At 49.5% G+C, this 22,251-nt stretch overlaps 1 protein-coding gene across 4 annotated transcripts in view; it reads right to left on the bottom strand.

The window, feature by feature from the left end:
* The window catches only part of RADIL (Rap associating with DIL domain), a 75,375-nt gene that overhangs the window by 30,000 nt on the left and 23,124 nt on the right, over positions 1-22,251 (bottom strand). For 3 of the 4 annotated variants that reach the window (XM_073361933.1, XM_073361932.1, XM_073361935.1), the window contains exons 4-7: positions 14,207-14,523; positions 11,075-11,752; positions 9,312-9,349; positions 5,103-5,263 (exon numbers count right to left, since the gene is read on the bottom strand). In XM_073361933.1, the coding sequence (XP_073218034.1) occupies positions 5,103-5,263; positions 9,312-9,349; positions 11,075-11,752; positions 14,207-14,523 (1,194 nt within the window). Of the gene's footprint in view, positions 1-5,102; positions 5,264-9,311; positions 9,350-11,074; positions 11,753-14,206; positions 14,524-16,266; positions 16,288-22,251 lie in introns of those variants that run through there. The other variant, XM_073361934.1, reaches the window with a different exon arrangement.

Genomic DNA, 22,251 nt, shown 5'->3' with positions numbered 1-22,251 from the left:
CTCTCCTTTTTGTTCGCCAGCTGTGGGTTCAGTGCGCTCCAATGTATCGGCTAGACTTTGAAAATCAAAAATATTTCGCTTATTCTCAGGATACAATTTTTTTATTTTTAAAAATCTTCCCACAGATATTTCCTGAGGGATGTCAAGAGGCCAAACTACTGATTTTAACCTTTCCCTCACCCTCTTGTTTATGTTATTTCTACCCCTCCTGATTCACCAAAACCTGCCCGGCACAAGATGTATTTATATGACACTACGCTGCTGCCTCCCGCACCTGAGCCCCACCACCCTCCCAGCTGAGCATCAGCCCATGGAATCAGGATGGCCCCAACTCAGCCATCCAGCTCAATTCACTTAAACACCTGCTTAAATTTAGCCTCAGGCATAAGTTCCATTGAGGTCAATGGGGCTTAAGAGTGCTGAAAGTCAAGCCTGTGCCTAAGTGCTTTGCTGAACAGGGCTGGACTTCAGCACTCACTTAAGTGCTTTGCTGAAGTAAGGCCTGGAATGGGCAGGGGGTAAATCTCTCCCCCATATAAGGTCCTGGAGTTTAAAGCAAATGTCACTCACCCCACAAACCCAGAATGCCCCTTCACTTGCATGCTTGCTGTCGTCACTCTTGCACATGCCATGGACTTCACTTTCCCAGAGACCATTCCCACTAAGGGAACAGACCTATTTAAAGAATTCTCTCTCTGGACAGCAACCCAAATCTAGCTGTTCCCACCGATTACAGCCCAGGAGGGAGCAAATGCTACCAGCCAGGGAAGACAAATGTCCCAGAATCCCTCCAGGGATATGAGAGAGGAACGCAGACAGGTGTTCATCTCAGAGACCCTTCAGCTACTAAATGTCAGCAAAGAAAGGAGAAGATCCGACACTAGAGAGCAGCAGAGGGAGGGGCTGGTGCTATAGAACAGAAGGACTGAGATTCACAGAACATTAGATTAGCTGCTGCAAGGAGAGCCTGCTTGGATTTGCCCATGGCCAATTTCTCCAGGCATGTTACCCAGCATGTATCTGGGTAATCATCATCCAACTAAGCACAATGACCTAGGGTTCTGAGTACTGGAGATTTGGTCCAGGAGGTTTTTCTCTCACTCTCCTCCAGTCCTAGTGATCAGCAGCAAATGCCCACCGTCATCTTCCTTGACTTTTCATTCCTTGTAAGCTTGCTGGCACTGTAAATATATTTCACCTCTCTCTATCAGTAGTCCCCTGCAAGCTGAGCATCATCCATCTCTCTCATCTCTGTAGACTGTACTTATCCATAGTAATACTCCAGTTATGAGACCCATCCTGTGGGGTGTGGGTTTTGCCAGCTACACCATAACTGACACCACTTAGTAATACTTCTAGTGCTTGGTTGTTTCCCATGTTCCTGGATAGAACTGGCAGAAAAAAATTGAATTTCAAATTTTCTTTAGTCAGAAAAACAGGGACAAATTTTTTGCAAGATGTTTTGTGAAAAGCATTCCCAGTTTTCAGCCAGCCCTACCCCGGCATTTGTGCAGGGACACTTCTGTGCATTCATACGGTTATCCCTCATCTTTGGTTTCAGAATGAGTCAGTCTTTTTCTGCCTGAAGTGCTCGCTCTGCCTTTTCTTAACCAGTGTAAAGCCTGCCCAACAATCCTTGCCAGTGTTGGATCCAGGAACGATCAAAGATTTCCCTTAGTGATGTAAAGGCAACCTTATGACCCAATAAGTAGAGATTCCAACTAGAAGAGAAGCCATCCTAAATCTGCTTTTTACCAACAGGGAGAAACTGATCAAGTCTGTGAGAATAATAAGGAAGCTTCTTGAATTCAGAATAGTAAGGACAGGATTCACAGAATGCAGCTGTGCAAGGGCATGACTAGGGATCAGGAATGCACATTGTGAGAAATGAAAATAGGGTGAAATCCTGGCCCCACTGAAGTCAATGGGAGTTTTGCCATTGACTTCAGTGAAGCCACCATCTCACCACAGCGAATAAGGCCCAGTCAAAGGAAGTATTGAAACCCAGCAATGCAGAAAGCAGCTAGGTCACCCTAAACAACACCCCAATTAAGAAGAAAAAGACTGCAGTTCCAGTGAGGCTTCATAAAGCGTTGTACAAAGAGAAGGTTACAAAATGACATAAACTGTACTGTGATGGGAAAGTGGAATGGTGATCAAAGAAGAAAAGAGAGACCGTTAGGAATGGCTGACTGCCAATAAGGGCTGCAAAAATGGAAAGAGAGACTCTTACAAATTTCCCTGGGGGGACAGTGTCTGTGCCCATGCTCTGTGTTCTGCGTGTGTGTTGGTGGGGGGGGGGGGGGCATTAGAGACAAAATGGGGCCAATAATTAATGAGGAAGGAGAGCAAGGGCAGGATTTTTAAATCACTCTGCGTTAGCCTAGCTCAGTGGTTCTCGACCAGGGTACAGGTACCCCTGGGGACACTCAGAGGTCTTCCAGGGGGTCCATCAACTCCTCTAGATATTTGCCTAGTTTTACAACAGGCTACATAAAAAGCACTAGCGAACTCAGTACAAACTAAATTGCATACAGACAATGACTTGTTTATAGTGCTCTGTATATTGTACACTGAAGTATAAGTACAATATTTATATTCCAACTGATTTATTTTATAACTGTATGGTAAAAATGAGAACGCCAGCAATTGTTCCGTACGAGCATGCTGTGACACTTCTGTGTTCTTATGTCTGATTTTCTAAGCAAGTAGTCTTTAAATGAAGTGAAACTTGGGAGTACACAAGACAAATCAGACTCCTGACAGGGGGACAGTAGTTTGGAAAAGTTGAGAGCCACTGGCCTACCTCTCTCCCACTGCAGTCTGTGGGAGGTTTGCCATTGACAGCAGCGGGAGTAGAGTTGGGCCAACACTGAGTGCTTTTGACAAATCTCCCTTTAAATCAACACAGACTCTACAATGGTGAGAAATGTAGAGAAAATAATTTGGGACAACTGGGAAGCCCTTATCCAAACAGTGAGGAACTGCAGGGGTGGGCATATTCAGATGATGGTGGGGAAGCCGCCAGGCCGCAAGAAAACCCAGAGAAAGATTCACAGAAAAGATAAAAGACCAAATTAGTTTCAGGATCTTCCTTCGACATCGTGCTGAGCCCTGCAATGGATGAAGTGAACCCCAACTCCCAGGGTTTTTCATCTGACTTTCCCAGCAGCTGCTCACGTGCGCCCTGCACTTTGTGAGGGCTGCAGTATTTTTAGCCTACAAGCACATTTTTTAGAGCTCTCACTGATTAAGAATGCACCCGTTGTCCCACCCTCCCACCCACACGTTAGTCTTTACATCTTGTATCAGCATGGGAACCAAGATAGCATAGGACATGGAGAGCATCCAGCACTCAGCTGGTTTGGCTCTTGAGTCCTTTGCTCCCTCTCCCTCTGAGGGGAATGAGAAAACCAAACGAGGCCATGCTGAGAGTGAAGCCTGGCTAATCCCCTCACCACATTAGACTCCCTAAGGCTCCAAGCTGTCATCACTCATTTGATAAGGGGGATTATTTCCCGCTCAAGTGTTCACAGGGCTGGAGGACTTAGCTTAGCCTAAGCTAATGGTGCTTCTAGAGGCAGCGGTAATACTGAGTAACACTGCTAACCAGGTAGCCAGTCTGGTCTGCGATCTAATGGATTCAATTCACAGGGTGGAGTGAGAGGTGAGGCTGCAAAATGCAGAGCAAGGGATGGCAGCCTGGAGGACTGGGCGGCCTGCAGAATACTCCCAGAGCCTCCTTACCGATGTTGCATCCCTTTCCTCTTATCTCAGTGGCCAGGACTAAGGGGTCAGGGAAAGGATCTTGTTACCTCGGGTATCAACACACAGACATCAGTCCATTCTTCGTGACAGAAGTCACAGTGACCCCTTGGTTGCAATGGGATCCAGGCCCCAAAATCATAACCATTCATGGCTTCAAAAGGCTACGTGCAAGAGCTCATCATTGCACAAGCCCCTTCTGACAAGGTGGCTGAAACCCAGTAGGGCCAAGTGAGTTCCCTGGCCTCAAAGGCAGGTGGCTTGGTACCCCATGAAGATATAAGGGAGATGGGAGTAGTCCTCTGGTGAGAAAGGATCTAGGGCGTGAGCTGAGCAGTCCTGAGGGAGGAACCCTGGGAGCAGCTAAGCCTGGGGGAAAGTTTGATCTGAGCTTTATTATCTTATTAATAAACCAAAATCCCAGGAAGGAAGTCAGTTTTGACTCTATACAATGTGGGGACTTTGTTTTCGAGCCAGTTGGGAAAGGCATTTGCTTAACACTAACTAACTACTAATACTAACTCTACTACTAAGAGGTAAACTACTAGATACAGTGGACACTGCCAAGGCAAGACCTATGGGACGTTCCCGCTAACCGTCACCGGCGGTAAGAAGGAACTGCAGGGGTGGTGGGTCGGCAGGGCTCTATATCGAGCGCCCTGAAGGTGCAACTCCAGGGGGCACCCAGGCCGACACGACAGATGCTACTAGGGGGAAAATCTTCCAGCTGCCGTGCACATGCCCACGCACACACCTGACTGGAATGGACACGAACAAGCACTCGAAGAACCACCTCCTTTTCACTGTCTGTTTAGAAGGGACTCTTGAGTCACACAAAAGCTCTGAGTTTGAGACTGACTTTCAGTCCAGCCTTCTTTGCACCTGTAATTCCACAGGTGAGCAATTCTGCTCTCAGGATTGAGCAATGGGAAGCAGAGGGAGCAGAGCCCAGCAGGACATTCAAGCTTCCACATGCTATGGCTGCCTTGGCTCAATCTCCAGTGGACATGCCACTAAAGGCGCCACAGTTTATCATTCAAGAACCTGCTCAGGAGAGGTCCCAGAGAGCTGGTGGGGTCATGAGGCCTGTGGGTGAAGTTCCCTTACTTTCCACAAACCCCAAGACTCTCGAAGGGCATATCTGGGAGACAGAGGCAACATGGTGGTCTCTGAAGTCAGGATGGAAGTACCTTGCTGGAGCAGCAATGGAGGAAAACACCAACAAACCAGCTAGATGCTACAGCGCCCCCTTTGCCTGACGTGTCACACAGCAGGCATACGGCAGGGGAAGTTTTGTACTGAGGAGGCATATCAGTATACAGAAGCATGAGTCCTACCCTTGACATCCAGCTCCTCCTCCAGGCTCTGGATGTAGATGGGGGATTTCTGCTGGATAAAGTACAGGAGCTCGATGGAGTTGGACATCCAGAAGAGAATGTGCTGCAGGTCCGGGACCAGGTCTGTGATGGTGAAGCGGGACAGGGATCCAGGATCCTGACTGGTGAGACAGAGAAGGCAAGAGGAGAGTTTCAGACTCCAGTCAGGACAAAGCTGGTTGCAGTTGCAGTCTCTCTGTGTGCACGAAGCCCCTGGCTACGGGAAAGGCTTGCGCCCCTCTCAGAGGCTGGCGATGCAGGATCGTCCCAGTGGGAATGAAAAATGGATACACCAGCAGCACAGACAACCCTCCAGTATTTTAGACTCTCCTGTGCCTGCATGGACACACTTCTCTCAGCACACTCAGAAGTTTCAGAGTGAGCACAGTCACAGACTATTGCCAGCACAAGAATTATGGTCTTGAAAAGCAAACCCAAACCAAACCCAGCCGCTGGCTTCCCCTGGGGGTTACGATGTGCTGTGAAACTATGCTGCTGCTACAAGAGGGACCTGTGCTGCAAATCAGCAATGGGATTCCTGTTCCCTGGTCAGTGGAAACGCCACAGCCCAGCTCCCCAGGGACCAACTGCTGGATCTCGGTGATTTGCTAACCGTCCTGAGAACCTCCTACCTGCTGATTTACAGCCAGGTGCTGAGCACCTCCTGAGAAATGCTGAGCAACCTCAATTGGAGCTGAAGGTGCCGAGTGTTTCCCAGGCTCTTAGGAATGAACAACAACACTAAAGGAGGTCACATGATTCCTTCTCCCCTGGTCACGCGGTAGGATGCAGTGGCAGCCACCAGTGGGATACAGGAGTTTGGGGAAAACAAAAACAAATCAGGAGAAAAGTGACGGGTCAAAATAAAACCTGGAGCAGACTGCACTTCAACAGGGTTGTCAAGACTTGGCAAGATTCTCGGAAGGGACGGGGGAATGTCAGGTGCCCAACTTGAGACACGTGATTTTCAGAAAGTGGTAAGCACCTGTTCTCTGAAAACCAAGCCCCTTTTAAGGTGTCTCACATTAGGCTTCTACAAAGCACGCTTGAAAGTCTTTCCCAGAGCCCTGCCCTATTAACAGCAGCCCTCAACCCCCAATCTGGAGAGCCCAAGTTCACTAAAGCAGCATTGAAACTGAAAAAGACTTTCTGCAAAAAATGCTCTTGACAAGGGCAAATTTTGGATCAAATGTTTATTTTAACACTTTGGCCTGATATGAAAGGCGCTGAGTCAATGGGAGCTGAAAGCGCTCAGCTCCTCTCAGGATCAGGCCCTTTATATAGCACTGCAAATGCTAAGGAGACTGTTTTCAACCATCCGAGATTTTGCCTGTGAATTTAGTGCTGGTGACTGGCTCTCAGTCCAGAGGCCGAGTACCGTACAGAGAGCAGCAACCCTCTTGAGTTAACCAAAGGCCTATAAAAAAAATTTTTTTAAAGCATCTGGAAAATTTCTTAACTAGCAAAACACTTTTCATGCTATATGTCAAAAATGGTTGGATGGGATTTCCGATAACTTTATAAAACAAGCTCACTTTAGAACAACTATGAAGAATTTCAGCCTCAAAAGATATTTTTCTGAGGAATGTTTTAAGCCAGTAAAAAATAGGGACTTTGGGCAAAAATGCTTCATTGCTAATCACATTTATAGGATTGCTCGCACAACACAATAATGAACCAACACTTGTACACAGACCCAAACTGAAGAAGCTGAACTACATGGCTGTAACAGATGGATAGGTTTATCTTTACCACACTGTGATTTACCATACCCCCATGAAATTCCTTAGCACCAAGTCATCTGGCTGCCCTGTAGTAAACCCCTGGATTTTACAGTTTCACTCTTGGGTATGGTACCCTCAGAACCCTGTGAAGTGTGTCTATCACCCTGGAGCTCATGGTTATCTCAGGGGATCAGCGGGCTTTCCATACACAGAATGTGGCAGGATCAAGCTCAGTGCCATTGGACGCACACACATCGCTGCCACTGACTACAAAAGGAGCCGCAAACGCAGAGCCGAAGAGTCTCTTGAACTTGTATATCCCCTGCTGTAATCCCCTTTCCCTGCCCATACTCTATGTGGCTATTACCCTTTGCAGGAGGTAGCTCTGCCCAAGGATCCTGCTCACATCTGTTATGGCTAATTTTAAAATGACGCTCCCCAAATCTCACCTCCGCTGGGTCTGAGACATACACAGGGCCAAGGTCTTCTATAGAGACTAGTGTCTTGGGACTGCCGTTTTTGGGACGCCGACCTGTGAGACACCTGAAAAGGGTCTGGATTTTCAGAAAGTGCAGAGTACTCACCTCTGAAAATCAGGTTCCCTCAGAGTGCCTCAAGAGGGGCACCCAAAGGAATAGCCACTTTTGAAGAGCTCGCATTTAATCTGAAGAAATCAAATAATATCAACCTGAGTTTGAAGAGCATGTGGCTGGGCTTCCCAGCTGCTGGCGATAGCTGGCACGAACGGCGAGACTGCAAGCGTGCAAGAGTTAAACACACAGCAGCACAACTTCACACAAGAGGGGAAACGCAACACTGCAGTCAAGTGTCCTGAAGTATACATTTACTAACTTCTCTCTTCAGATGTTCGGAAAATAGTGTAAGGAAAAGTAGGCCAACACCAGGCCTCTGGGGGACGTACTGGGGTTGGATCCAGCATAAACACAGGAAGGAGTGAGGCCATTAACCCATTCAGCGCTGTGGGATGTACATCCACCTGCAGTCCACATGCATGTAACCCCTGACTGTCAAGGAATCACATCACTTCAGGGTGTGCATGTGCAGGGTCCCGGTATAAAAGTGTGTCACAGGGGCTAACGTGCAGCATGACCCAGTGGCTAGGGGCGAGGACTAGGACTGGGACTCAGGAAACTGCAGCTCAATTCCCAGTTCTGCCATTGACCTGGTAAGTGACCTTGGGTGAAGTCACTTCAAGGGTAGGAGGGGAAATGGGTACAGAGAGCTGGTCTATTTAAGCTCTTTGGGGGACTGTCACTGTGTGTTAAACATAGCAGAACCCCAAGGTGTTTCAGTAAAACAATGAAAGGAAAGTCTCTATTCACCCACCAGCTGTGCTTCAAGGGCCTAAATTTTTTTCAATGGCCTCCAGTTCTGCTGGCTCAAATGCTAGCACTCCACTATCTAAGGGCATGTCTGCACTTTGAGCTGTGGGTAAGACTCCAAGCTAGAGGAGACATACTGGTGCTAGCTCTGATCAAGCTGGCGTGCTAAAAACAGAGCATAGCCTCGGTAGCTCAAGGGATGAGCTGCCCCAAGTACACGCCTAGCATTTCCGATGGGCACGCACTCTGGGCAGCTAGCCCCTCCTGCCGCTGATGCTGCTATGGCTACGCTCTATTTTTAGCATGCTAACTCGATGAGAGCTAGTACGGGTATGTCTCCTTGAGCTGGGAATCACAGCCCCAGCTCCAAGTGCAGATGTGCTCTAACTGCATGTCTGACTGCCAGCATCTGCAGCTGCAACTAACTGCTGGTGGAAAAATGCAACTGCAAAATCAGAAGCTGGGCTAAAGCTGCTTTTAAAAAGTGGCCTTTCATTGCTCTTTACTAGTGCATTTGGGTTTTTCCAGGGGCGAGGATACAGTGAGGCCAGCAGGCACCTCTGCTAGCTGTCTCCTGGCCATAGTACAGCAGTGCCTTCCATATAAAGGGCACGGACAGCAGGGGTGCTAAAAGCTTTATGTCCTTGCTTCAGCAAGGTAGTGAGTCGAGCTGTGTGAAGTTTTGAAACAGCAAGTCATTGCAAATAAAAAAATATATAAAACGTTTGCATTTTCTCAAATTCTTTGTTTGTTTTTCTAAACGAACAATTCGCCAGAACGGACACGACTTCACAAAATGTTCCTGTGTCGCTGAGTTTACATTTTTCGCCAAAAAAAAGTTGTGTGTAAAAAAATGTCGCCCATCTGGTGGTGAACCAAGCAAGAAGCCCCCACCTAAATTAGACATTAGCAGAGGCACCTTGCTGAATCAGGGCCTGTATATTAACAATGCTGCCTTGGCCTAATGCTCTTTACAGAACTTCCCTCTTGGTCACTCCACAGGCAATTTCTCTCCCCGTAGGTGCAGCTCTTTCTCTATTCATAAGAGGAAGCAGGAGTGGGGCAGGAGGGAGGCAGAGAGAGTAAAGACGGGTGATACTTACTGCTGGGACTGCTTCTCAGCCAGTTCTTTCGTTTTCTCCTAGGATAATGGGGGGGGGGAACATAAGCGAATATGAGAAAACCATAATGCAGAGAGAGACAGGGATGCACACACACACACACACACATAAACACCCAGGGGGAACAGTACTATCTGCATCAGGAGCTTGGGATAGTTTTGTCAGGAACACCGAGTGGGCTGGCTATTCTGCACTTTATTGGAAGGCAGAGCAAAACTTTGGTTAAGCGATTTTTTTTTCTCTTGTGCCAAAAACTATATTTAAAATGCCTATTGGAGGCTTGTTCTGTATCTAACGCACCTTCTAGCAACTGCAGCTGTTCTGCACAGACAGTTAAACAAAAGGAAATGACGCACAGGTGCTATGGCGACAAGCACACTCCATTTGCTAATATAATTACAATATATTTTGCAAGTGCACAAAAAGGAATGGGGCGGGAAGGAACAAGGGAGACTGGAACTATGCAATTGCCTAGAATATAATTACGCAGCTATATCCTTATATGGTACAATATGCGGGTGCTTATTTCAGGGTCCGTTGCCCACTGGGATTCCTGTGTCTGTCTCACTGTGCCCCCCGGAATGACTGTTATTTCAGTTCTGATTTGCTGCAGAGCACTAAACTTTGATCTGCATGAATCCTTCCCCCCGAAGTTCCCAACATTGCCACCACAGAGGCAGCTGAACCAGTATTAGTCAGGCTCCTGCCATTCTAATCACCGTGTTTTCCTAAACCCGCTCAGGGCTGGGCTGCACGGCTTGAAACACTGGCGGCTGCCTGCAGCCGTATCTGGGGAGCAACGCTGAGAAACAACGGCTGGTGGAAAGGAGGCCAGAATGGCATCGCGCGCTGCAGGAGAACGAGGTGGTCTCTACCAGGGAGGAAACGTACAGACCCTGATTCCACTCAGTTACAGCAAGTGCATTTCCTCCACTCACACTCCCTGGCAGTTAGGCAGCAGCATGGAGGGTCGTGATGTACGTACGGTAGCTAGCATTCCTGTCCAGTGACCAGGCATACAGCTAACAATGACTCCGGCCTGCAGCGACCTCTAAAACCAGACCTCTCCCATACAGCAGCAGTGGTCTAATGCCCTTCCACTCAGCCTCCAGTTTGTGCTTCAAGGCCATTGGCTACGAAAGGAGCGGCAGTACTGGGGAAGGCTAGGGGCTACCCCTCATCCTGTTATTAGAGCTAACCCAAGAGGGGTTGAACATCAAACATTTAATAGGAGTTTGGCCTATCCTTGCACCTTCTGACCACAGCAATCAACACCAAGCAGCCCCTTCAGCCCAAGCCCCTGGGATCTCTGAAACCGCTGTGGCAGTGGAGTGGACAAGACCTCGGATTGATGGACAGGGTGGGCTCCTGATCAACAGACCCTCGCAAGATAGTTCAAGGCCTGCAAGCCTCTACGAATTACATGGGGATCTACAGCGTGGCTGCGGCCACCCTCTTTAATCCAGAAGTGCAGCCTGGGCAGACATCCAGACGGAGCCTCACAAGCGGGGACTTAGTATCTGTGGGCTGCCCAACTGGGTGACAGGGAAGGACGGTGGTGATTTGCTAAGCACAGCCCTTGGGCCCCCGGAGCCACCAGTGTGGCCCTTGGCTGGGCAAAGTTTGAGTGCCCCACCCTAGGCTTCGAGTTCACAGGAGGTGTTATTCGGAGACCCTACAGCACCTGCTGCATCCCCAGCACTACCCCGTCCCCTGACTCCCCGAGGGAAAGCTCACAGACTGACCCACACTGTCCTCTGAATCATCTTGGCGGACTTGAGCAGCAGCTGGCTGAAGTCGCCCGGCTCGAAGCTGGTGGCGGAGTGCTGGATGCAGAGGCACAACAGGAAAGCCGGTGTCAACTTGTGATCGTCACCCCCAGGCTCGATCAAGGTCACGATCCGTCTCACCAGCACGTCCTCGGCAGCTCGCTCAAACTCCAGCTGCAGCCTCTTCCTGGCTGATCTTTGGCCTGCGGCGGGGGAGGGCCCGTGCTTCTTGGAGGAGGGGCCCCTCTCCTTGAGCTGGCTGCCACACATCTTACAGGTCATGGGTGCCTCGGGGTCCGAGGCTCGATGCATAGATCTCAGCCTCATCAGTGTCTGTGCAGGCAGCGGCTGGGCCCTCGTGGGGTCCTTGTAGAGAAGCAGATAGTAAAGCCCCAGGGACAGGAGGTCTCCGTGGTGCAGCACGATCGTCCTTACCACTTCGGAGAAGTTGATGGACACACTGGCCCCCGGGATGAGCTCAAGGATCAGCTTCTCCTCCGAATGGTGTTGGGAGCGGCTCGACAGCCTGAGCCTCCTGATGGTGCAGTGAAGGGGCAGGATGTCCGGGGCGAAGAGGCTGATGCTGGGCTTGCTGGACTGAGTCCTCTGGCCCACCGTGTGCTGCTCGCGGTTCAGCAGGTAAACCAAGCTATCCTAGATGCAAGCATAAAAACAGGTAGCGAAGCAGGCACGAGCCATGAGCAGCTGCGCAAGTGACTTGATCTGACAGGCGGTAAAGCCATTAAAATAGCTTTCTCTCTCCGCTCACTCTGGTGTCTTGACTCAGCCGTGCCGGTGGCCTCCTGCAGTTCCCTGGGTGCCCACAACACACATCTTTGCACTGCAGGACTATTTTTTATTCCAAACACTGCAGTGCTTTCCCCAAATTATACCTGGAGTTGGCGTAGCAGTGACTCATGCAGCAGAAGAGGTGCGCTACCAGAGACAGGACGTGGAGCAATTAGCATGCAATGGCTCAATTTACACGGCAATTGCTATGTAACTCTTCTGTGACTGTCGCCTCAATACATGAACCGGCTAATACATTTGGTACCATTACACAAGTAACTGCGCAACCTGCTTCCATCCCACTTAACTACAGCTGGGGAGGAAGGTTATATAATTCCTCTGACATTGGCTAGCTACTCCAGCATAATGAGTGCCAATAATTGACATCAAAGATTAACAGCGCCTTTTGGGTAGATGGATGCAGAATGAGCGAACTATCTTTCCCAGGATGCATTGCAAAGGGAACAAACAGATGGAGACATGCTGCACTGCCCCACTATATCTGATGTCATCTGCTCGTTCGCGAACAGTAAGGGACATTCACTTCATTGCCTCTTACCACCTCTGCGTGACTACCAGAGCATGCAGTCATACACATCAACCCTGCAGATACAGCTGGTCAACCCTCAGGGTGGCTCTGGCCCTCAGCACGCTCTCACATTAACTCAAATGAGTTCATGTATCACTAATCACTGCTCTGCGTCACCCCATAACTGGAACTGGGACATTCTGGAACTCAGACATAAATGGAGTGTCACTCTCTCCAAGGTCAAGATCAGTGGGTTTCATCTGCTCTCTGTAGCCCTTTTTTCTTTCCCACCTTCCACTCTCAATTCCCTTCTCTGACTACAAAAGGGGCAGCAGCAAAAACGAAATCACATAGGACCTGCGTCTGCCCTCAGTTACACAACTGCATCTGTCACTGACTTCCATGTGTGAGGACAGAGCAGGACCCATTCTCTCTTGCACTGGCAGTGGGATCTAGTGGTTAAAACTGGGGATAAGGAACCAGAACACCAAGGCTCTGTTCCTGACTTTTCCACTGACTTGCTGGTCAACATGGGGCAGCTCACTTAACTGCTTAGTGCCTCAGTTTCCTGATCTGTAAAATGGGGATAACAACAGTTGTTCTAGAGGATGGCAGTGCACCCTACAGTAAGCAGAGGTAGCACAATAACAGCTGGCAAGGACTATAAGATCTGTGTTACCACAGAACAGAACACGAAATCTTAGCAAACTCTGGCATTCAACCCTTGACAAACCAGCTAGTAGGTCAGTAGCTGGAGACGAGTCCTACTCACTGCCAGTACTCAAAGTGCATGCTGGGTTTGGGGAGTGGTTGAAATTGCCCACATTACCCATCTACGTATCACCTTTGAGGGGTGTTAAATTGGCACAGACGGTGACAAAGCAGCTTCAGAGGTAACACCCTATGGAAACGAATGGAGGCAGCTTGGAGCTACCAGTCATTGCAGGCTGCCTGGCTGCAGACTCAGGCAGACAGCCCTGCGTGGGCCAACAGTAGGAAGGTTTTTGTCACACGCATGAAGGCTTTTTTTTTTTAAATCATGAAATCTTAAATTCTGCAAGGAAAGTTCCCTGATCGCCCCTGGCGAGTGCCTTTGCCAAGCCCCAATGGTATTTATTATGCTGCCCTACGGCACACTATACAATGCAGCAGCTTTGCACTGCATTCACCATAGTGCTTTATGGGACATTCCCAAAGGGCAAACCCTGTATATTCTGGGTAGACCTTAATGTCAGGCTGCCTGTGCCCACTCCACCCTTATTCCTGGGCTCTGATGCAAGCTGGACTTGGCTGACCTGAGCAGCTGACTCTCACGCCTGTCCATGTCTGCTCTAAATCGCAGGTTTCGCCAGGGCTCCAAAGAGTCGCAACTTTAAGAGGAGCCAAGGACAATGCTCCAAACAAGCAGGAGCCCTTGCAGCAAAGTCAAGAGACAAGACATCTGCTTAAATATTATTTGAGAAAACTCTACTCTTTCTCAAAACCCCTGGCAGGGGCAAGCCACAACTGCAGTCAGCCGGAGTGGCTCTCGGGGTTACTAGCAGAAGCTAGTTCTTTCCCTCAGCATCTCTGTGCCAGGATCCCCCTTCCCTTGAGGCAGGGGATGTAGCAGCCCTCTCTCCGAGCATGTCTCTGGACTCCAGGAGAGTAGCAAATGCCACGCAATACAGCATCTCAGTGTCTGAAAACCCACACCTCCCCACGGGACCTAGGGCACCTGCCGGGACTGTCAGGAGCTGATGGCATGGGCTGTAGAGGGACTGCACAGACCGTCAAGGCTGGGTGCTTACATGCTGGTAACTGTAGCCCTGCAGGAGTAGGAGGTGAGGGGACTGGTAGAGGGAGTACCGCACACTGCTGCCATTCCGCTCTGCCGTGGGGGCCTGCTGCCCATCTCTCGAGCTCTCCAGGCCGCGGATGGTCTCGGGCAGCGTGGAGTAATGTCTCTTGAGCTGCTCCTCCTCCAGAGAGCCCACATGACTGAGGCTGGTCTCACTCACGCTGCGTCGGAGGGTTGGTGGCGTGGAGTGTCGCTTGCATCCCGTCAGCAGGGTCATGGTGCCCTTCGCACGGTTCCTCTGCAGCTTCCGAGCCTGGGCATTAATGCCTAAGGACGAGAGCAGTGTTCAGTGCTGGGGCATGCAAAGAGCTGCCCTGTCTTTCTGCCCTCTGTCAGTCCCGCTTGGGGAATAACAAAAGTGAGTGTTGGCCCTGGGACCAACATTCAGCCAGCAACTAAGCCAGCCATGCCCCAGATACCAAAGTGTGGGCTCTCTGAACACGGCTTTCACTCCCTAGGCCTGGCTTCACCCTGCCAAATAAGGGCCATGGAGATCTCTCATTCTATTAATCCTTGGGCCACCATTTTATCTCCGGACACTCCTTCATCACTGCCCAAACACATGCCTTCTAGTCAGCTGCTACCATAGATGGAGCCATAAGAGAACCCTAGCGTAGCAAAGACATGTTCCCAGACATCACACAAACTGCCTTTACATCCTGCCTGTACTCCCCTGGTCAGACTCTGCCCAGAACCCGCTGTCACCTGCCCCAGGATCACAGGGCACTGAAAATCCTACAGTCCCCTAGAATCTGGGGCTGCAGCTGGACTATGTCATTTGCCATCTCCAAGCCAGCGGGCCAGCATATTTAAATCATCATAAATAGCTGCATCGCTTGCGAGACTGAACAGCAGAGGAGTTCTTAAGAAAGGACCCTGAGTCATATTCTGTCTGGAGATGAAAACTCCAGCATCTTCTCAGAGCTTTGACCTGCAGAGGATTAGCAAAATGTTGTTTAAAGCCCCTGGAAACTCACCACAACGTTCAGGAACCAGGAGGGGAAAGGGAAAGGGACGGTATCCCTCCAAAACAAACGAGCCCAACCCCCACCACTAATCCCCACTCTTTCCTGAGCAGCTGGACCCATAGAACTGGCAGCTTTTAAGGGCTAGACACTAGATCTTGGAAGCAAATACAAACAAGTTCGGAGCCAACTTCACCCTGCTAATCAATGAGAGTAACTTCCCAGCCCCACCCCACAGCCTTCCCATTCCCTCCACAAAATGGTCTCTTGAAATATCCTCCCCACCTTACTTGGGAGCAGCCAGGATCCATCTCAAATCTGCAGCATCTTTTTACCAGCTGGCCCGAGCCACACAAGGTGGAAAATACACTGATCGAAAACAAACGAAGGCCAGAATGCAGAGTGACAGCCCGGGGGCTTCATTCCTTACCATGCAGCCAGCAGGCAGGGTCCACTGAGGGTCCTGCTCCCTGCACCATTGGCTAAGTGCACCTGGCTGTGAGTGGGGTGTGAGCGCTGATTGCCAGGACCTGCAGACTGCAGTGAAAAGCCTGCCTGCCTGCCTGCTGCAGAGCAGAGCTGTAATTAAGTTCTCACAAGCATCAATTCAGGAGAGCTGTCAGGAAGACAAATGGGGACTAGAGCTAGTGTATAAATAGGCCCAAACGGCCAAACCCAAACCCATCCTGCTCAGCCCGACTGGATTCCCCACGGCAGAAACAAGCCAGCATGCCAGAGTCCCTCTCTATGCTGGAAACATCACTGATTGGGCACAAGTTCTGGAAAAGAAAAACAGGAGAAGCTGTGAATGCTGTCTGGAATCCTCAGACCTTTCATCTGGGGTTCCCAGGAGCAGAAAGGTCGGCTGCACGCTCGTTTGTTGATTAACGTAGGAGCAGAATGAAAGGGTCTACAAAATTCTGTTTCAGGATTAATGCAACAGCATAATTTAATTTAAAGCAACAGCAGAGTTGTTAAAACAAAGCAAGAATCCCCATCTTCTGGATTCCTCCTGCAGTTTTCTAGGGGCTGTTGGACCACGCACCAGACATCTGCAGAATACAGGCTCTCCCCAGCAGGAACTCAGTCAAACTCCAGCTCACTCGGAGAGGCACCAACCATATCCCTCTGTTCAGAACGGAGCAGCACTCTGAACTGGAGAGGCGAGCTCAGCAGTCGGCTGCTTAAAGGGACACTCTTGAGGTTAGACCCAAAATGCCACCTTCCTTATTTGGTGAGGAACCGACTCTGGGTTCTGAAGTACATTTTTTGTTTGTTTGTTTTGAGACTATCACTCCTTTGCTGGGAAAATGAAGTAGATGAGGACGGGGGGAGAAATCAGCCCTACTGTTTACATGCCTTAGGATTAGGACAGGGGATGGCCACACAGCTGAGAGAGTTCTGAAACATGGCCCGCTGCCATCTCAGAGCAAGACGGGGCAGCGCATGTTAGGACGTGGCCTCCACGGGCTGTGCTTCCGTACTGGAACAGGTGCAGAGAAGAGCTAACAGGAGGCTCCAAGGAGTGGAAAACCTACTTTATAAGAGGAGACTCAAGGAGCTTGGCTTGTTCAGCCTAACCAAAAGAAAGCTGAAGGGAAATAGGATTGCTCTCTATAAATACATCAGAGGGATAAATACCAGGGAGGAAGAGGAGTTAAGTTTAAATTAAGCATCAGTGTGGACACAAGAACAAATGGCTATAAACTGGCCATCAACAAGTTTAGGCTCGAAATTCGGTGAAGGTTTCTAACCATCAGAGGAGTGACGTTCTGGACCAGCCTTCCCAGGGGAGCAGTGGGGGGCAAAATACCTAACTAGCTTCAAGACTGATCTTGATTAGTTTATGGCGGGGGCGGTATGTGATGAGACTGCCTACAATGGCATGTGGCCCGTCAGTGACTGCTAGCAGCAAATATCTCCAATGGCAGGTGATGGGACACTAGACAAGGAGGGATCTGAATTACAACAGAGAATTCTTTCCCAGATGTCTGGCTAGTGGATCTTGCTCACATGCTCAGGGTATAATTCAGTGGTCCCCAAACTTTTCAGGGTTCCCCCCCTGCCTGTGCCCCCTCAGGAGCCGGGACCATGGCTTGGGGGGGAGGAGGGGAAACGTCGACGGGGTAAGGGGGCCAAGGCTGGAGTCATGGCTGGAGGCAAGTCTGGGGCCAGGACCAGGAACGGAGCCACGGCCAGGGGCTGAGGCGGGGGCTGGAATTGGGAGCCAGTACTGCAGCTGGGGGCAGAGCGGGGCTCCCTCCACACCCCCCATGAGGGCTGGCCCAGGCCTGCTATGCCCTGAATGTTTCTCTGTATCCCCCTGATTTGGGGACCACAGGTCTAACTGATCTCCATATTTGGGGTTAGGAAGGAATTTTCCCCTGGATCAGATTGGTAAAGATCCTGGAGGTTTTTCATCTTCCTCTACAGAATGGGGCACGGGTCACTTACAGGTTTAAACTAGTGTAAATGGTGGAGTCTCTAACCTGAAGTCTTTGAACCATGATTTGAGGATGTTAGTAACTCAGCCAGAGGTTACGGGTCTATTATAGGAATGGGTGGGTGAGGTTCTGTGGCCTGCAATGTGCAGGTGGTCAGACTAGATGATCATGACGGTCCCTTCTAACCTTAAAGTCTAAGAGTCTATACCAACTGCAATCTGCACTTGGGTTTCTGGCAACTGGCCGATGCAGCCGCTCAGCTGGGCAAACTGTGGATGCCTTTGCCTTAGGACTGCACAAAAAACAATATTTCATGCTTTTGTGGATCTACAGCAGACACTTCACTAACAAACTAGTCTCAGAGCTCTGCTGGCATCACCCAGGACTCAAAGACTGCTGCACAAAAAAGGAAGCATATAAGAAGGGGGAAGGGGGGGCAGTTCAAAAAGAGAAACAGCTGAGAAAGGAATGCTATTTTCCAGTTTCTAAGAGGGTAGAACAAGGAGCTATTGAGAACCTATGAAACATACAATCCTGTGTAGCAGTATTCGCGATTTTTATACTGTGTAGGTTGCAGGCACAAGACGACATTATCACACGTAAGAGCAATATTCTATCCAGCAGAGGTCAGGGGCGTCACCCGTCAATGTAATGCCTTATGATACAGAAAATACTCTGAATTCCTATGGTACCTTCCCTATGAGGATCCCAAAGCACTTTATAAACAGGACTCCCCTGAACAGTAAGTATTATCCCCATTTACAGAGGAGGAAGTACAGGCACAAAGAGATGACGTGTTTACCCAAGGAAGCTCGTGACAGAGCCTGGACTAGAACCCATCTTCCCTAGTGCCAGGACATCCTCACCTAGAAAGTCCAGCTCCCTAGACAAATGGAGAGAATCAACAAACAAAACATACAAAATACTTGATTGCAGCTCCCTGAGGCATGAACCAGCGTGGGAGTCCTCTCCTGGCATGGGTACAGAAATGTGGTGGAGAGATATTGTCTTGCCATCTGGAGTCCCAACTCTTAGCCCACTGTGAGGCAACAATAAAGATTTTCTAGCCCACGAGCAGAATGGGAGACATTACACCTCCAACAATAAATTAAGCCCCAGATTCCTTTCCTGCATTAGTCCCTTCAGGGCATCCTGTGCCGCACATGAGATAACCAGTTCTGCACTCCCCATCTTAGGCCTTATCCCTGCTATTGGCCAGGATTGGATTGGCAGCAGTACTCTCATTTGTGTCGGATTTGTGTTTCCCCTGCGCGCCCTATCCTGAGCAGCACTTTTCACCTTGTTCTTTACATGCAACGCTCAGCACCCGGGCAGTGCAGGAGCCAGCCCTCAGTCTGGCTTTATCTTCTCCCCAGGGATACAAGCTGGAGGGCTTGGCAGTGGAGAAAATGAACTGCCCCTTTTCTGTCTACCAAGGGCTGCTCTTTTGGGGTCAGGCTGTAGAAAGGGGGCCTGGGGGAGATTACCATCTGTCTGCCTGAATGATTACACACACACACACACAACCAGAGACATGAATGTTCAGAGTTTTCTTATCTAGAGGAAAGGAAGCTTCTGTGTTTACTTTGTGTTACAAAATCAACTAGGAAAAAGCTGCTTTTTACTCTAGATAGAGCCTCTGTCATAGGCTCTGTTCTAAACTCCCGAGCCACAGAGGGAAAGATAAACACAGCTCTTTTCCTGAACGTAACAAATGTAACAAAGTCCTTCTATAACTGGGTTATTTTTCTAACCCTCTGGTACTGTTCCCCCACTCCCTTGGTATGACAGGCATCTCAAGGGCATCAGGCTCAGAGGAGCTCCTGGCAGTTTGCTTTTATATACCACACAAAAACACAGATTCTCAGGAGCTAGGGGGTTTGTAAGGGACCCGGACATCCAATGTGTGCATCAGGGCTTTTGGACAGTGCAAAGAATCATGACCTGGACTAACGATCTCATTGAACCTTCTGCAGCACTTTTCATCTCCAGAGCACTGAACAGACACTCAATACGGTCAACACTTGCAATGCTATTGTGACAGCTAAGGGTTTATTTAAAGCCCCAGCTCCTAGGAAATCAAGTGATTTCCTAAGAATCTTCACTTTCCTTAAAAAGTGAGTTTCTAGCCCTCCTGGTTGCAGAGAGAAGCTTGAAAACATAACCCGAGTGTGCCTTAGTGGCTCCGAAACCAGAAGCAAAGAAAACAAACCCAACATTTATTACAATTTTGTTTTAAATCTCATGGGCTTTTTGGAGCCCAACTCAGGAGTTTTGAAAGTCTGGAGCTGGCAATATTGCACTGGTTTATTCTCTCTCAAAACACTCTGGTACAGTACACAAGCATCATCCCCTTTTATAGGCTGGGAAACTGGCACACACAGGTCCCGATTTTCAAGTGTGCTGAGTCCTTGCGGCTCCCACTGACTTCAACTGGAGTTGAGGGTGGTTGGCCCCTCCTGAGGCTATGTCTGTGCTACAGTGGTGCAACTATGCCGCTGTAGCGTAGATGCTCTCTACATTGATGGCAGGGGTTTTTCCATCGCTGTAGTTAAGCCATCTCTCCAAGAAATGGTAACTACATTGACAGAATTCTTTCATCGATATAGCCACATCTACCCTGGGAATTACATTGACCTAACTATGGTTCCTCCTGGGGGTATTCTGCGCCACGTGGGAGCGACGCTGGATCCCCAGCGGTGTTAAGCGACCACATAGCAGCAGCTTCCCCGAATGCTTTTGAACGATCTGTACCAGGCCAGGAGACAGAGACTATTTCACTTGGCGGCGGCCCTTACTCTGTGCCTTTGTCACCTCAAGACTAGATTTCTGCAATACGCTCTCTGTGGGTCTATACTTCATATCAATCCAGAAGCTGAAGCTGGTGCAGAATGTGGCATCCGCTTATTATGTTGCGCTTGCCAATGGTAGCGCATGACACCTGTGCTCCATGATAGGTACCGGCTGCCTATAGCTTTCCAAACTGAATTTTAAAGTTAATCTTGACCTACAAAGCCCTAACTGGCCTGGAGCCTTGCTGCCTGGGAGACCACCTCACTCTTCTGGCCAAACAGCTGCAGTCAGCAGAGACACTCAGCTGGATTCGCCTTGATGTGAGAGAGACAAGGGGCTGGCAGTAGTGCCTTCAGCTTTGAATCAAGCTTTGCCCAAGTGTATTGGCCTTCCAGGCACCCTGTGTGGCAGTGAGTGGGCTGCTGCAGAGAGTAGGGTTGATGGAGGGTAGATCGGTGGGGAGTTACCTGCTCCGTTTTGTAAGGGGTTCAGCTTTGTTGGCCATCAGGGGATTGAGCTGACATTTAATTCTATTATTTTTAAGGGCTTCTGCACAAGCAGTTATTCAGGGGCAGCTATTCTGAAATCACTTCACACTTGGACATGCTTATTCTGGAATAACGGTGTTGTTTCCAAATTAGCTTAGTAGGCAGGTTGTACGGGGGCGGGGGGGCAAGCAGGGGCTTCCCCCCCCCCCCCAATAATCGGCAAGGGCACAGAACTCCTGCGGCCCCAGGGCTGTGGCAAGGAGAGTGAGCTCCTCCGGCCCCGGGGCTGCGGTTGGGTCACAGAGCTCCTCTGGCCTCGGGGCTACAGAATGTGCCCCTCCAAAAGCAGGTGATTTTTTTAAATTCCTGCGCACACCGCTGAGCGTAGTCAACTTTGTTGTCACATAGGTCAACCGTTGTGGAAGCAGAGTCTGTCAGCCAGCCGAGACAGCAAGGGGCACTCAGTGATGTTTTCGGCGGGTGCAGCAATGATGGGTTAATGTGGGGTTTAAAAAAACATAGTAGAAATTTAGAATCCCGAGGGAATTCTTCCTCAGTAATAGCATGTTATGGTAAATCAAAGCTTGAGCCTAAAAATGACTTGACAACATCCCTTTAAATATAATAGGCTTATCCCTAAATCTCCCAAGGTGTGTGCAAGTAAGTAAGGTCAGTGGTAGGCAAACCCTCAGGAAAGGTTTGAAAATGGAGCTGGTTGGCAAGAAGGCAAATACGTGTAAACAGACAAGCATGGCAATGTGAATCAATTTCCCACCGGTTGTTTGCAGTTCTCACTATGCCCCGTTCCTGCGTGCATCTAGGTTGGTGTTCCCTAAATCCTTCTCAGTTAGTCAGCTCCCAGGCGCTAAGTCAGCTGCCTTTAGGGCTGGTCTCTAGCAAAGAAGGAGTGATAGAAGACAGGAGACTTGAGGGCTAAAGTCAAAATAAGACATTATCCCAGTTGTAAAACAGAGCTTTACAACCTGGGCACTAATTAGTGGCTTGAAGGGTGAACAACTCCCCCCCACCACAGTGGGAAGCAGCTAATAAACTAATTAGGATAATGGATAACCGAACAGATAAAACTCTTAAGCTATCTGCTAGGTCACAGACCAGAGCCTATTCTACACACTAACAGCTCAGCAGGGGGGAGTTTCCAGCTGCCCTTGGAAGGAGTGTGTGGTGGGCACACTTGTGTCTGTATACATAGTGACATGGCAGTGTGTGACCAAAGGCAGCAGATGTGTTGTCCACACAAACCCATCCTCCCATCCTTTAAAGACCAGCCCAACTATTTATTGATCA

Source organism: Lepidochelys kempii, chromosome 10 (assembly GCF_965140265.1).
Source record: "Lepidochelys kempii isolate rLepKem1 chromosome 10, rLepKem1.hap2, whole genome shotgun sequence".
NCBI classification, from domain to species: Eukaryota; Metazoa; Chordata; order Testudines; family Cheloniidae; genus Lepidochelys; species Lepidochelys kempii.
Note: the sequence above shows the minus strand (reverse complement) of the source record. Positions and strands in the feature narration are given on the sequence as shown.